Below are 14,724 nucleotides of genomic sequence, written 5' to 3' on the forward strand. Positions count from 1 at the left end.
CGGATCGTATGAGAAGCAAGTAAACGTTTCCTTGGACTTCATGCTTTGCAGGTTTTGTCAGGTGTGCAGCCTATGGTACAACTGGAAAGGTCTGGGCAGAACATTGTTTTAATTACTGATCATCAGAACAGGAGATGTAGTAGTCAGTGAGAATCCCTTTCATTGAAAACCATTTTTTAAGACGAGGACTGTGAGGCTGGAGTGCAGCTGAAGTGTCCAGCAAAAGGTGGCTGGAGAGCCGGAGGACGAGGACTGTTTGACATCCACGGCGTTTACGGCAGGGCGTTTGGATCAGCCTGCTTGAAAATCCATTTTGAATGCTTTTTATTACCTTAATATTGTAATTTCACAAAATTATTCTTTTCTTATCGTACTTCTGAAATTGAAGTTAGGGAATGGATCTGTAATTCCTCAGAGCTTTTTCCTGTTTCTGCACGTCTCCACTTCTGCAGAGCGTCTGCCCCGTTCTCCAGGAGTACCTGAAGATAATCACTACTGGTTCAGTGGTTACTTCAGATAATCCCTTATCTACTTACGGGTTAATTTCTTGAGTCCTTGCTGGCTCTAAGTTCAATTGCTTCTCCAAATATTTAAACTATTCATTTCTCATTCTGTCCTGTGCTATCATCTCTGAAACATAAATTAATTGCTCTATAGGTGGTTACAATGGACCTTCTTGCTGATACTGTTGACATAAAGAACGTCAGCATTCTTACCTGACCTATTACTAAGTCTTAAGCAATACTTTCCATTGTTTACTTTTTACTTCCACACATTTCTAGATTTTGTTTGTGCTGATACTTGTTTCTTGACTTTAGCAACTCTTCTTGCACCTTGATCATTCTTACTTCGTCTGTGCCTAATCATGCTACTCTTATATATAACATTTGTCATACACGTTTGCATACCATTCTGAATCATTTCTTTTAGAGTTTTAGTTGTTGAAGAGCTCGTGATATAGATTGTTTTCTGACAGTGCGCCCTATCTTTCATGTATCACTTTATCCTAATATACTTTATTTTGCTATTTTACCCTAATACAGGCTTGTTCAGCAGCTGACGACTCTTTGTCAGATCTCCTGCTGATGCCAAAAGACAGTCCTAACGTAGGCAGTACAAAAATAGCTCTGCCACAATGTGACACTTCTGCTAATGTCAGACTATTCTTTTGAAGTACTGAAACATCAAACTTCTGTGCAAAGGCAAGCTCTCAGGGGATCAAGTGTAAAGGAGGAGTTGTCTTTCAGTAGTGAAGATGTGAGGAGTCGTCACTGCATAAGGATGCTACCCCTGGATGTTAGCATGTCTAGAAAGTGTTACTTGGTAAATGAGAAGTAATGATTCTGGTACTAGCCTGGAGAGAGTTAGTTCTTATAAGAGAGAGGAGCACGTGGAATACTGCAACATGGAGAAAGATGTAAGAGCATCTTTTCAGCCCTCCTTACTGATAGGCCTTGTATGCTTAGCTCGGAAAATATAGTAACTGTCAGCTTTACAAGCAGCATAGATTACTTTTTTTTCTAAGGACCCTTGCCCAAAATTATTCATCACTCTGTTCAGATTCTTGTTTTTCACATACTTTTCAACCAGCATGAAACTTCCCTATGATCTTCCTTTGTGATTCAGTCCTCAATCTTCTCAATGTCTCAAAGCTCTTCACATTTACCTTTTGCAGAAGAAAATAGAGATGAATCGACAGCTCGCATCTATTTCTTCATACACCTCTTTTCTCGCAGGAGGAGATACAGTTGAAGAAACTGAGAGGAAAGAGGGAACAGAAACTGGCAGTCAAACTGCCATGGTGAAAGTAGCAGCACAGGAAACAACTTCATCTGCACATGCTTCTCACTGCTCCTGTTCTTAGTTTGTTCACCTAGAGAGTTCTTTGTAGGCTGAAGTGGCAATGCTATGCTGGAGATGTTTTTTTAGGAGAGAGTTCTTTGGAATAATTTGTATTTCTCTCCGTGTTTTGCACCTTTTGGATAGCCAGCTATTAAATATGTGCAGCTTTTCTCATGGATCTTAATTATTTACTTTGAAATGTGACACTGAACATTAATGTAGTCATATCCAGTATAAGCACCTAAAGATAATGCTGCCAGTTCATTTATATTATAGAGACTTGGTTTTTTATACTTATAACTTTCTGAAGGTTTGTGGGGTTTTTATGGTGTTATTTTTAAAAAAAAATAATTGCAAATAATTGAGTAGTTTATAAGCAGGTAAGAGAATGAGTTAACATACAGTTGTTCCACTTTAAACATTATTTATGATTTTTATAAAACATTCCATCAGTTTCACTAGAGGATAGTAGAAACCTAAAATTTGGCTTCAGAACAGGGTTATTAATCTGAGTCATATTTATGCCTTTGATAGCTTTTTAAATTGTATATGCCATAGTGTGTAAACCTTTTCTTTTATGCCTTTATGTACATGTATATCTAAGTGATACTCTGTATCGCAGTGGAGTGGAATTTCTGTTTGAATAGGGAGAGACTTATGAAATAGGAGCTTTGAGCATACATATAAAAAAAGAAAGAGGATTGAAGAGGTCTTGCTTTGTTTACACAGCAGAATGTGGGGTACATGTAGATGGAAGCAAAATCCTTGTGTGTAGGAAGCAGTATACAAATTTGACTGCCTCAATGATTATACAAACAATTCTGTTCCTGGGATGAAAATACATGATAGTATTTCTTTGCTGCTGCTTTTTTGTTGTTTGTTTTTAAACTCAAAAATTTCCATTTGAAAGTACCACAGTTCAAATCACTGAGGTTGTAAAGGGAAGTCAGTAAGGGTAGGAATCACATCAGCTAAATTTAACCGAGCAACAAGCAGTCACATAGGATCCTCTTACAGGCAGGAAAAAAAATAGGTGCCTGTCCAAGATCATTCTCTGTCTCTGCTGTCTGGAAAGAGAATATAGGTATATTGGATGTGTAACTCTTTTTCCTTTTTTGGCTTACCAAAGTGAAGTGAGATAAATCCCAGCCTGGGAAGTATTTGGAGTTAGGTATACAGTTCTGAATCATTTCTTCCCCATTCCGTTCTTTCCCTGTGTGTGTTCATTTACAACAGAGTATAGGAATTACAATTTCTTAATGGCTCCTCTTCCAGGTTGCCTGCAGTCTTTCAAGATCCAGGTTTTTTCTTTTAGTTCCCCTGCTGTCTCCAGCTCCCATTACTGTGCTGCAGTGCTGAGAGCTCATGCGCTGCCAGCAAGGTGCAGCGCATCCCATTTGTATTCCTGTCTCTGCACCTGCTCTGGAGGCATGTAGAGCACATGTGGTGCCAGGTGAAGTGGAGAGTGCATGCTTCTCTCTCCTCAGCCCTGTGACACAGGGACATAACATGATGCAGAAGGAGAGCTTTCCTCTCACCAGTTACGTCAGGGCTGCAGCCATCCCTGCTTTGCATAGGGAATGAGCTAAGGCTGTGCAGTGAATAACTGTGGAGTCCAAAGCATTCTTCCCTATTGCCCTTACCAATGGCAAGCTGGACTGGTTCTGAGGATCCTCTTCACAATACTCTACCCTCATTCTGCAGAAAAACTGCATGGCCAGTCCCACACACATTTTTCCAGGCACATCTGAGCACAATAAAATAAAAAGTCGGATAACAAAATTTGGTTTTATCATATAGGGAGCTTAAGTAGTTTGACTGAACCAAAACGGAAGGTGAAAGGAGACAGGATACCTGCTAATCCTGTTTATTTGCACTGATTTATGCTATGATAATCTTATTATTCAGCATGGTTTTGGCCACCTGAAAAAACATAGTATTTCCTGTCTGTATAACATGGCTTCTATATAGTTACTTTGTGTATGTATTTGTCTCTGAAGCAGTGGAGAAAGTTTGGAGCTGAATATGGGCAGGGTGTGATGGCATTCCTACTGATGTTGAAGTACCCCAGGTGCCTTTTCATTAGGTCCTGCCCAACTGCTTGGGAGTAAGCCTGTTATTGAATCAGACTGGTGAGGTCTGCTTCCTTCTGCCACACTGGGGATGTCACCAATTTGTTTTATACAAGTTAGAGTGGCGTTCTTGAGTTCCTGCTGGTTGGTTAGTGTCCAGGCCCTGAGAGCACCAAGAAGCTCTGCCACCTCTTCCCCCTCCTAAAGTGCTCCAGGCCACCTCTGGCACGGTGCAGCTGGAGGTCAGACTGCCTCAGGCAGAACTGTGTGCGAGAGCTGCAGGGAACCTTCCTGGGCCACCCTCCCTCGGCTTGGCAACTGCGTGTCAGCTCCGTCCTCGTCATCAGTCCTCATCTGTGCTATGGTGCGGGTGACTGTACCTGCAGGCTGTGACCCGCCTCTGTTGTGTTGGTCCCCGTTCCTCCTCTGGGGTGGCAAGGAGGTGGTGGGGAGCATGGCAGGGCTTCTCCAAGGGGCTGGCAGGCTCTCGCAGCTCTCCCAGCACTCTCGTAAGGTCACAGCCAGGCCTGCCAGATGCCCCAGGCCCTCAGCAGATCTGGCACCTCATCCCCAGAGCCTTGGTCACTCCCAGCTGTCTGACCCACCAGCACACCTGCACCACAATCCAATGCAAATCACACAAATCAATTCAGATGGACTGCAAAAGTGAGCATATGGGGGAGAACGAGCCCTGAGGGCCCATGATGAGTTAGGATGGACTGGTGAGCTCCTACAGCCCTGAGCCTTGGTATCACCCTGTGTCTGTACAGTCAAGCTCCTGCTGTCATCCTGTACTCATCCACATTGCGTTTTGTCATGGGGTCATTTTGTTTGCGGTCATGGATAATTCACTCTATGCAGAATAGTGACTTTTTATTGCCAAGACAGCCCAAGACAAGTCCAGCCAAACCCTGACACATGCTGAGGCCTGTGTAATTAGCGTAACACAAAGCCTGTTGGCCTCTTACAGGTGTACGGGGTCTGGCTGAGATGGAGGTAACTTCCTCCATAGCAGCCATATCGTCCTGTGTTTTGTATGTGTGGCTAAAATGGTGTTAACACACCGGTCTTAAGGCTGTTGCTGAACAGTGCTTGCACAGCAGCAAGGCTTTGATTTTCTCTGACTCTGGCACCACCACCCACAGTGAGGGGTGGGCCAAGGAACTGGGAAGGGACACAGCTGAGACAGCTGACCCAGACTGGCCAAAGAGATACTCCATACCATATAACGTTGTGCTCAGCAATAAGAGTGACATAGTGGACAAAGGAGGTGGGGGTTTGTCTTCCAGGGGGGCAGTTGCTTGGAGGCTGGTGGGGCATCAGTCTCCTTGTGGGAGGCAGTGAGTGATTGCCTTTATATCACTTGTTTTTTTCCTGTTTCCTTCACTTTTTGAACTCTCTTTGTCTTGACCCAAGAGTTTTCATGCTTTTGCTCTTCCTATTCTCTCACCCTTCTGCTGGAAGAGGGAAGGGAGTGAGTGGCTGTGTGGGTGCTTAGCTGCTGGCCACGGTCAACCCACCACAACAGGCAATAGTATCACCATATTTACTGAGCTGCATGGCTGCAGACATGCTCTGCCTCTGAAGATTATCCACAGATTTGATCTTAGATATCTGGTATTGCCAGGATACAACCGATAGTCTTGGATTTCTTCTGCTCTTTTCCTGTGGCAATTGTAGTCCTTCCTGTGCATAGCTGTAGCTTTTGATCTTCTATCACAAGACTTTCATTTGTTATAGAATGGGCTTTTTGATGAAAAGATCCTTTGGAAGTACTCATCAACTGTAGGACAGTTTGCAGCTTATATCCTGACATATAGGGGAGTCTGTCCCTACAGTCATTTATCTTTTTCTGTCTAGATTCCATATTGTTACTACACTTACTAATATTGCACTTTTAAGAAGTGTTTCACTTCAAAGAAGGGAATATCTGTCAGCATTTGTCCGTCACTCATCTATGCAAACTATGGCTGCCAAAGAAAAGCCAAAATCAACAAAACTCTCCATGGTCTGAACAGAGAGGAAAAAGAAAGATATGTAACTTCATCTTGAAGAGTAAACTAAAAGGAAAGCCTTCACAATATTCCCTTCATCTTTAAACACGTCTTACACTTTGTGGCCTTCATTTCACAAGTACTTGACATGCCTCACTTATAGATCTGCTTAAGCAGTTGTTTAGCTGAGGCCTAAGTGAGATGTCTAGAGTATAATATTTTCACTCAGAGTGGCTAAGTTAAATTCATAAATGCAAATCTTTATGAAAGATTTAATGAAAACTCTGATAAAAGTCTTCCCATCTTTTGAGTCTTTGGTTTTGTAAATTTACTGTAATAGTAAAAATATATTATTTATGTACTGAATGATTTAATTTCTTGTGAATATAATTTGGAAGTATTAATATACTATTCAATAACTAAGTCAATGCTAATTTCATCACAGAAATTCTTCAGCATATTAATAACTGTGTATTTTTCCATCTCTCTTTCATAGATGAAAATGGCAAATAAATGCTGTTCTCCCTCAGACCAGGTAAGACTTTAACTATATTAAGGATTTTTTTTAATTTCTTGTCATTGCATTAAGTTGAAAAATTTGTAGAGCTTGCATACACATTTAGTCAGTTTTAAAGTTCTCAAACCAAGTTTCATAGGGTTTGAAATTCTGAAATGACCTACTTAAAACAGCAGATTCTTACTTATCCACAGTAGTGAGTAGAATCCTCCACTATAGACCTAAAATTGGATTAGATGGAGCCATAAAATAAATGAGAAGGGGACAATGGAACTCACAACCAGGTCTTGGAAAGCGTAGTGTATGTTTGCATGCAATACTGCAGAAGTGATTCTGACAAGTTAACTCTGTATTTAGATCACATGCAGTGCACAGATATCCAAGGATCATATTACAAATCCAGTCTGTTTTCATGTGCCCTGCTGTGCAGACTACGTTTGCCATGACTGATTTTCTGGGACTTTTGGAGCTCAGGAGCCTGATGAGATATTTCTTCTGCTCTAACTAGCCAAATGTCCTGAAGACCCAGATGAATATATATCATTGGGAAGTATTCTTACTTCTGGTAGCATTGCAAAGAGTTTTTTCATTTACTTTGTAAAATATAATAGTAGCATTTTCCAGGCTGATTCTGTAATTCTGTGAAGTACTTTGAAGCTTGTATCATAAAACTAATGGGTTTCCCTTATGTATACTTTCATTCCATCAATCTGGCATTGAATCATTATTCAGGAACAAAGAGCCCAATCCCTACTGTTTCCAAAAATGCTGGATTTGTGGATTATAAAAGGGAAAATTAGGCAAGATGTCTTTTATACTGTTTTACTGCAGAAATTTTTTATGGAATTTTATTACAAAAGTCAAAGACTGAGTCAAAAAATTCTTCATATCAGGATCAAATAAATATTTATTAGTTTGAGAGCTTGTATGTTCTTTCATATGCTACCATTTTGTTCTCTTATTTGTAAAATGTATTTGGACATTCGTAGACTCTTCTAGAAGTTATTAAAAATATTTAACCATTGTCATTTTCTTACACAGGAAACTGTTTTCTTGTATTTGGGTCAGTGATTTGGAAAATAAATGTACCTCAAAAACCACTACAGACTTTAATTATATGTATGGTTGGTAACCAACTTACCCCCCAAAACCAAAATAAATACCTGTTCTGTATAGAAGGGAGCATTTAATTGCTGTCTCTGCCATGGCTTTGAATTATTTATTAAACTGGTCTGAAAAACAGGTGGCTGTGAATGCCAGGGGAAAAGGTACTGAATTTGGATATGTTTTGTTGGATGTACTCTCTATACAAGTAATTTAGTAACTATTCAAAGTTTATTCATATCAGTTTGGCCAACATAATGGGATGATGGAAGACACATTCTTCCTCAATTTTTATAAAATACTGGGGACAGACATACAACCTATCACTAACTACCTAATTTGATTTCCTAAATAAACAGGCTAGTCTCCATAAACTGCCTAGATAGCCAGTACAGAAATTGTCTCTGTTCCAGAGAGTTCTTCAAATGCAGAACTGATATCAACACTTTAAATCATCCTTTATAGGAGCCTCTTTTTCTGTCTTGACTATACTGAGATCCTAAGAAGAGTAGCCTCTTACAGTATTCATCTAAAGTGGGTGCAGTAGACAGTACAAATCTATCCCACTTTTTCCATTCCACGAATGAAGAGAAGGGAAGATACAATTAGTACCTTAATTTCAGGAGTTGAAAATTTGAGGTTGGACTGACAGCAACAAGCATTGGATTGTTCTCTGCCAAAAAATGAGAAAAAATAAAGTTTATTTTACTGGAAGAGCTGCCTTGGACTAAAATTGGTGATAGCTGCAAATTTATATTTGCTTTTGAGTATGGACATTCCTGAAGAATTAAACAGGTCCTCAGAGCTCCATTATTGTGTCACCTGTGGTGGGTTTTCTTCATTGCCTTTAGAGTCCAATTTAATCTTTCATAAAAGGACGAGGTTGGATCAGGATAGGTTTCATTCAGATTCTGTTTTTCATAGGTCTTTAACAAACTGGGATTCAGAGTCAAGAACATAAAAAATTGCCTTGCTAAACCTGGCTTTCTTCACTGTCTTTCATATTGCCCCTGACTAGTTTTACTGGAAACTGAATCTCCAGAACATGATGAATTCCATGGGCATACAACTAAGCAAACTGGAAAGTGAAAGGGCTAGGATATTGGTTCCCAGGTCTAAGCCAGCTGTATTTGTGGGTCTCTTCGCCAAAAGATGATGTCAAACAAAGAGTTTGGGCTTTCCCCTGTGTGTATGATCCAAAGTTATAAAGAGGTAGTAAAAAAAGATAGTACTAGTTGTAATTATTATGAATATATTTGTACTGTTAAAATAAACAGTACCAGGTCATGAAGCTAATTGGCATGGTCTGGCTACTTCCACTCTTTTAAATTCTCTTCTCCCACCAAAGTAGGGCGTCTGTATTTAAACTGCCTGTTGGAATTATTCCCACCAATGTTTAAATCCCAGACTGTCCTTGTGAATAGTTTGGAGAGTTCTACTTATCCCAAGGCATGTCATGCTAGTTAGTCCATGTCGAGGTCTACAAGGTTTTAACAAATATACAGGGATTACACAAATTTCAAAGGTATTAAATAAGGACCATTGCTCTAGTTCTGGCTCCAAGTGTAAATATAACCTGTGTAAATGATGAAGCACACAGCATCTACACACTGGATACTTTTAAAGTGTATTGATGCTCCGCAAGGAGAGAGGGGAATTGAGCCAGGTTGTACACTATTTTATTGAGTGTGGAGGATGTTTACAGCCACCATTCTCCAAATATTATAACTTTTGATTCTGCTTGATGTAATTTATTACAGTGCTCTAGAGACCTGAAAGCACTTCATTCTGTGTTATCAGTAGGCAGTTAGATTTGGGACTCAGTTTTCACAAAGATACACACTACTGGTTTACTTTGTATTTTTTATGAAACAGTAAATTAGGCAATCTCTCTCTTTACAGAAAAACTACTTGCAAGGTTTCTGATTTTGTTTCCTGAGTGTTTTTTATGTTTTTTAGACTGATATGATAATTTCCTGTCTTCCACTAAAATAATACTGTTTCTTCTCAGTATAAATAGGAAAGTATTGGTCAGATATTAATTAAGACTATGTATATTTTTTTCTTGTGATGCTGTAAAACAGATATTCACTACTTCCTACAATGTCTCTTCCCTTGTTTGTTTTGATTTTTTGCAGTAATCTCTACTTTGACCTGCAGAGGAAATCATACAGAAAATTAAATCTAGAGACAATGATTGTAAAAGCATAGCGTGTCATAGTGCCAGGAAGGCCAGGATACAAACTAAGATGCAACCAGCAAAAGATAGATGGTTAACAAAAAATTACCCTCTAAGTGCCTTAATAGCAAGAAGACAAAGGAAAATGTTTGTCTTCTACTCAACATATCAGAGGTCAGCCTTCACTAAAAAGGTCAACTGCAAAAGGTGCTTATTGGAAATAATACTAGCAAAATCCAATGAAATCTCAGATTACAATTCAAAGGGAAGTTTTGTTGGTACGTGTGCTTTTAATGCCTGATGATATTTAAAAAAATGGTCAAAGTAATATCAGAGCTATTATCAAGATATTTCAGGGCATTTGTGTCTGCCAGATGACATAGCAAAAGACTAAGAAAGAGCAAACATCATGGCTGTTAATGGAAAAAGAAAGAGAAGTTGGAGAATTAGAGACTAGTCAATTTAACTTCAATCTCTAGAAAGAAATCTGAAATAAATGAACAAAATAATTGTATGCAGCTGCAAGGTAACAAATGAATCACCACCCTGAAGGATATGTCAAGATTAAATAGTGACAATCGATCTAATTTCCTCCTATGACAGTCTAACACTTCTTGTGGATGGGTGACAGGTGGTTGCTGCAACATGTTTTGATTCCAGTAAGGTTTATGACATTTCTTGACATTGCAGTATTTTAAACAAGTATTATACAGATTTGGTTATATGCACTTTGTTGGATAATCCAGTAATAGGTATAAATGGTTCACTTTCAAAGCTGATATGCTGACTGGGAGTCCTAAGAAGTTCTGTCCTGGATCCAGTTCCATGGAATACTCCCTTTATGGTGCATTAGCAAACGGAAGCCTGCTAGTTTTGCGGACAGGAAGCTTTAAAATACAGTGTTAGACATAAGAATGATCTTGACATGTTGAAGAACGAGTCTGAAAAACAGGGTGGAAGCCAATTGGGTACAGCTCATAGGCAAGAATAATCAAGTGTAGGTGATAGACTATGGGAAACGACTGGAGAAGTTACTGGAAAATACTTGAAAAGTATCTGGGGAAGTAAATTCTTTTAGGGAGAATTGGTCTATCCTCTTTTGCCTTGCTAGCACTTAGGGAGGCCATCCCAGATGCCCCTGTCTGCAGAAGCCAGTCAGATAGAGATGGTAAGGAAAATAATAGGTTCATTGTTAAGATTTATTATTATGGTTTAGTATTACATCAGCCTGTGGTAATCAGGTAGAGGGTTGATCAACAGAGACCCCCAAAAGCCCCATTCATATGGTGTACCTTATATTCCTTTTTTCCCCCATTTTTCTGCTCCCAAGTAAGGAACCCACCCAGATTTTACTCCTTCTCCACAGATCCTTATTATTTTCTAATTTTTATATGCTTGTTTGGTTATTTCAGCCTTCATCTGTGATACCACCACCACTGACAGTAAGCCAGCAGCCCTTTTTCATTACCTTTTGACATTCTTCACCCATTCTTCACTTCCCTTCGTATATTCCACCTGCTGGTTTATCCAGTTATTGTTTTATTAGTACAGCCACCAGCTCGAGATAGCCAGCCAACTTCTCCCTTTGCGTTGTATGCAAAGTCCAGCAGTGTCTCACATAGTTACCTCATCAGTTTAATATCAGGCCAGGGCAGGCCACAAGCTGAGTTAGTGCACCTTTGTTTCAGAAAAGACAGTGAGCAGAGGTTTTCCATGGCTTCTGTGGACAGGCTGAAAAAAAGACAGAAAGGGAGGTGTGAAAGAAATATTCAGGAATGATAACTTTGTGCTCGGAGAATAACATGCGAAAAGAAACAAGGAATAATGCCACACAAGCTGCATATACTTGTTCATGGATTTTTGCTGCATTTATGAATTGAATATGCTTTTTTTTACACTTCCATGCCAAAATAATTTGAGTCTTTAATGGATAGGGCAAAAAAACCTTAAATTGTGGTTACAGCAAGAGCAATTCATGTTTGATGTGAGGAGTAGACTTCCTCATCATGGGTAAAGATAATGAAGTGCTAGAACAAATTGTTGAGAGAAATTATGAAGTCTTCATTACTGGAGATCCTTTAGGACGTTAACCATTTTTTAGAAATAAGATAGGTATCATGGGTACTGCATTTTGGAGAAGATAATGTACTAAATTTCTCAGAAACCTCTTTTTCACCTTGTTTTTCATAATTATATTATCCTAATTCTGAATAAGGAACTCTTCCAATATGGAGGGTTTTCCCATTGTTCCTCATAGCAGAACTGCTGCCCCATGTATGCCATGAATGTGTTCGCTTAGCTGCATGCTACAAAATGGAAGAATTCCTGCACATACTCTTGCAAGATCAATTCCTCTTTTTTTTTTTTCATTTTCTATAAAACAGAGAAAAATATTTTTAAAATATATCATATAGCAATAAAATTACTTTCTCCTAATTGTTAGCCTGGGTAAGTTAGATTCTTGCCAACTGTAATTTTACAACTTACACCTTTAGAGAGGGAGCAGGACTTAAGCATAAAGAGACAATGTAGAGAGAGAATTGAGGGCTTCCTTGGTGATTGTTTTAACTTTGTTTATATGACAGGTCAGTTATGCAATTCCTAATTAAATTCTCTTGGTTTGCGTCAGAGATTTTTTCTGGGACCTCAGTCTTCCACTGAAAAAACTTGCTCTAATGGAAGAAGTACCACTTTAAAGCACTTAAACTTTTAAACCTCGAGTCAGCTAATATGTAGTGCCTCTGTGAGGTAAATAACTATTACTACTATACTGACTTTAAAGAAAAGCAAACTGAAAAAAAAGTCAAAAGATTTGCCAAACTTGACAAAATAAATCTATACATAACAGAATTCTGAAAAATGTGGTTGCATTTCTGAACATATTTCATGAAATCTCCCTATGCTCTGTAAAACAGATACATTCATAGCGTGTTCAAGGTATTCCTATGTTCCATTTTTTTGTGTTAATGAAATAGTTTATATTAGATTACCCTTTGACGTTGTAAGACTGCAAAACATTGGATTCTAGAAAGTCTATAGATTGCGTCAGACAAAGGAAACCTATTGCTATTTAAGGAAAATTGTACAAAAGAGTGTATTTAAGCAGTGTTTCTTACCCTAATGTGTTGGCCACATCTTCCAGCAGTCAGCTGAGTCTATGTTGTCTGGCAGTGAGTGGCACAAGGTATTTCTGTCTTCAGTGAAGAATCACGGTCCCTGATTAAGCTGTTTTCCTGAGCTTCCCATAGCTGTTAGAATATTTAAAAAAAAGAAGAGTAACAACTCTAATTTATTCTCATTTTCTTTGTGTATTTCTGCTTTGTGGATTGTAAGAAAGATTCCAGAGGATATAATTTTCTACGCGGGCATCTAGTCTTCGCAGCTTTTAGGATCCATTGCTTTTCTGTTCAATATTATAGAACTGTGATTTCACTGGATTACTGCTATGAGATCAGTCCTTCTTCAGCATTATTCTCAAGTTAAAATTATGCTAACACATTTTTAAGCAGAATGATCATTTTATTTATTGAGGGATAACATGTAGAAGGAAGTTCAGACTGAATTTTCAGACGAGTTTTCTTTGAGGGCTATTTTATAACAGCTATAGCAAACAGTTATAGTTTCAGAGGTTTTCTTTTTTTGTTTTGCCAAACTGGAGAAGAAACGGTTTGAGTCTTTTCCTGTTGGGGAGGAGAATAGCTTGTTAGGTGTATTTTTTTGTTGTAATATTGCTAAAAATTAGAATAGACATGTAAGACAAAAAAATTGTGAAGGACCTGAGTTTTTCACTTTTCTTTGGTTTGGTTTGTTCCTGCTGCAGAAATAGCACTGCTGATTTAGTATAAGAATGTGTAAAGAGTAAGGCAACTTACTGGTTCAAGAGTGAGTTAGTGTTTTGTATCTTAACCTGAAGAAGAAGGCTATTAAGAGAAAAGGTGAGTGATATCAGCCCAAATTTTTCCAGCCTCCTTGCTGAAACAAGCAAATGAAGAGAAGAAACAATTATCGCCACCCAAAAGAACTCATAATCCAAATTTTGCATAGGCAGCCAGTTCCTGGGAAGATATGTGAATTCAGATACATACCTGTCTTCACAGTTCCTTTTGGGTTAGTATGGACATGTTGGTATTTGTGGCATTCAAATTGTGCCCAGCTTCCACTGCTAAATTCCATTCTTCAGCTGAAGCACATAAAACACTTGAGTGTCATTGTGTCTACGTTCCTTTGTAGTTTCATCTCTAAAACATTATGTTTTGAATAGTAGTCATTCAGACATAACTGAATGCAGTTGATGTACAGTAGAAAACATTAATGTAATCCATCAAAACTTCTGGCATTCCAAATTTTTTTTTTTTAGGTAGTCATTATGTGTGTGAAAGAACTGTGCATTTCCCCCCCCCCCAATATCTGTACTTTTCAAAACATGCAGTCTACCACTTGCTTTGGAAAAGGCCAAAAAAAATGACATAAGCTACCTCAACAAGTACTTCTCTTTGCTTTCTTAATTTTGTTTTGTTCCATTGTACTTCATGGTATGACAATGGTTCTTAGCTAGCATGCTGTTCTTGATTTTCTTTCTTCATTTCCCTCTGGAGTGTTTTGCGTCATTTACTTTTTGTAACTATTTAACTAAAAGTACTATATACAAAATGTACTGATTGCTTTATGAAGTGTAGCACATGTTAAGTGTCCCGTCATTGCAGCATCTAGATGCTTTATGGCTGTACGAAAACAATAAGTGCAAATAAGAACTTTCATTTATCTGCTATGATTGGATTATGTTTTGTTAGTGATTTGTTTTATCTCCTCATAATGAGTGCCATTGCTCATTTTGTTCCTACAGGAACTTTTGGAATGTACATTAGAACATGTTAGAAACTTAATAATACATTGATGATGTATGGGTAATTTTCCACGCAGTTTCAAATAGCAGTGTCAAATTGATTATGCAGTATGGGAATAAAGTGGTGAAAGCAGTGCTGAGAATGGGACTGTTTGTAGTGCAATGCCCTACAA

The 14,724-nt window shown here is 38.5% G+C and overlaps 1 protein-coding gene across 1 annotated transcript in view; it reads left to right on the forward strand.

Annotated features, from left to right (window-relative positions):
* Nucleotides 1–14,724, forward strand: part of SNTG2 (syntrophin gamma 2) — a 323,296-nt gene that overhangs the window by 255,232 nt on the left and 53,340 nt on the right. The window contains exon 11 of the mRNA XM_075410732.1: nt 6,405–6,443. Coding sequence (XP_075266847.1) covers nt 6,405–6,443 — 39 coding nt within the window. The remainder of the gene's footprint in view (nt 1–6,404; nt 6,444–14,724) is intronic.

This window comes from Opisthocomus hoazin, chromosome 2 (assembly GCF_030867145.1).
Source record: "Opisthocomus hoazin isolate bOpiHoa1 chromosome 2, bOpiHoa1.hap1, whole genome shotgun sequence".
NCBI classification, from domain to species: domain Eukaryota; kingdom Metazoa; phylum Chordata; class Aves; order Opisthocomiformes; family Opisthocomidae; genus Opisthocomus; species Opisthocomus hoazin.